Source organism: Palaemon carinicauda, chromosome 3 (genome assembly GCF_036898095.1).
Source record: "Palaemon carinicauda isolate YSFRI2023 chromosome 3, ASM3689809v2, whole genome shotgun sequence".
Lineage (NCBI taxonomy): Eukaryota > Metazoa > Arthropoda > Malacostraca > Decapoda > Palaemonidae > Palaemon > Palaemon carinicauda.
Genome location: NC_090727.1, coordinates 112,497,875 through 112,499,111, shown reverse-complemented (window position 1 = coordinate 112,499,111; position 1,237 = coordinate 112,497,875). Strand labels below are relative to the sequence as shown.

Here is a 1,237-nt window from a genome sequence, read left to right as displayed (position 1 = left end):
ATTGATATTGTGTCCAGGAACGAATGAATGTGAAACAAGAGCATTATTCATTGCATGGAGTTCATAGGCCCTACGATGTTCAGAAAGTCTTACATCCAAACCCCGCCCACTTTCTCCAAAGTATTTCTGAGGGCAATTGGCACAGGGAATTTGATAAACACCGGGTGTTTTCCTAATATCATTGTTGTTATTATTGCACACTAACCGATTTCTGATAGTATTTTTAAAATGGAAAGCAATTTGAATTTTTTTTTGCTTACTATTTGCAAGATAGCAGGTATTTTCCAGTTTCGGATTGTAAGCTATGGATAAATACTTCTTATTTTTGACCACATTAGGATTACATGCTACACTCATACCGTAATATATTCGTTTTGCTTTAGAGACAGCTCTTTCTATAATGTGAGTGGGATATTTCAGACCCTTAAAAACATTGAAGATATGCTGAAGTTCAAGCTCTAAAAGTTCGATATCACAAATACGAAGGGCTCTAAGACAAAAGTTGACAATAATATTCGCTTTTACCCTCAATGAATGAAAGGAATAGAAATGAATGTACCCCTCAGCATTAGTACTTTTACGAAACACTGAAAATTTAAATCTGTTACTTACGTTATCTCTAATAACCAAAACATCCAAAAATGCAAGCTTATTATCTTCCTCGAGTTCAACAGTGAATTTTATAGAGGGTACAATGCTATTGGCACGGTCAACTAGTTGTTGTAGCCGTGCGTCATCTCCTTTGAAAAGAATAAAAATATCATCAACATATCTGACCCAGACCAGTGGCTTAATGTGTGGATCACAATGTTCTAAAATACTCTTTTCCACAAACTCCATGCACAGATTGGACAATATGGGCGATAATTTTGAACCCATAGACACACCAAAGAGTTGCTTATAACAAATATTGTTAAAGTAAAAAAGATTAGTAGATACGCACAATCTAACTAATGCCAAAAAAGGTTCCAATGGAATGGGGATGTGTAACTGTTCTTCTAAAATCTTTGCCCTAAGGTTATCTAAAACATATTCCAAAGGAACATTGGTGAATAAAGCTGTGACGTCTAAACTAACCATTCTGCAGTCAGTGTCAAAATTGTTCCTTATTCTATCAATAAAATCGTAGGAATGGATCAAATGTGAGTCTGAAATTTTTCCGATAAAACCACCTAAAATCAAAGCTAGCCATTCTGCCAAATTGTCTTGAGGGGAATTGCAAGTCGCCACAATGGGT

At 35.5% G+C, this 1,237-nt stretch overlaps 1 protein-coding gene across 1 annotated transcript in view; it reads right to left on the bottom strand.

Annotated features, from left to right (window-relative positions):
• The window catches only part of LOC137633492 (uncharacterized), a 5,641-nt gene that overhangs the window by 4,153 nt on the left and 251 nt on the right, over positions 1-1,237 (bottom strand). The window contains exon 1 of the mRNA XM_068365790.1: positions 613-1,237. This exon is cut by the window's right edge and continues 251 nt beyond it. Within this exon, the coding sequence (XP_068221891.1) occupies positions 613-1,237 (625 nt within the window). The remainder of the gene's footprint in view (positions 1-612) is intronic.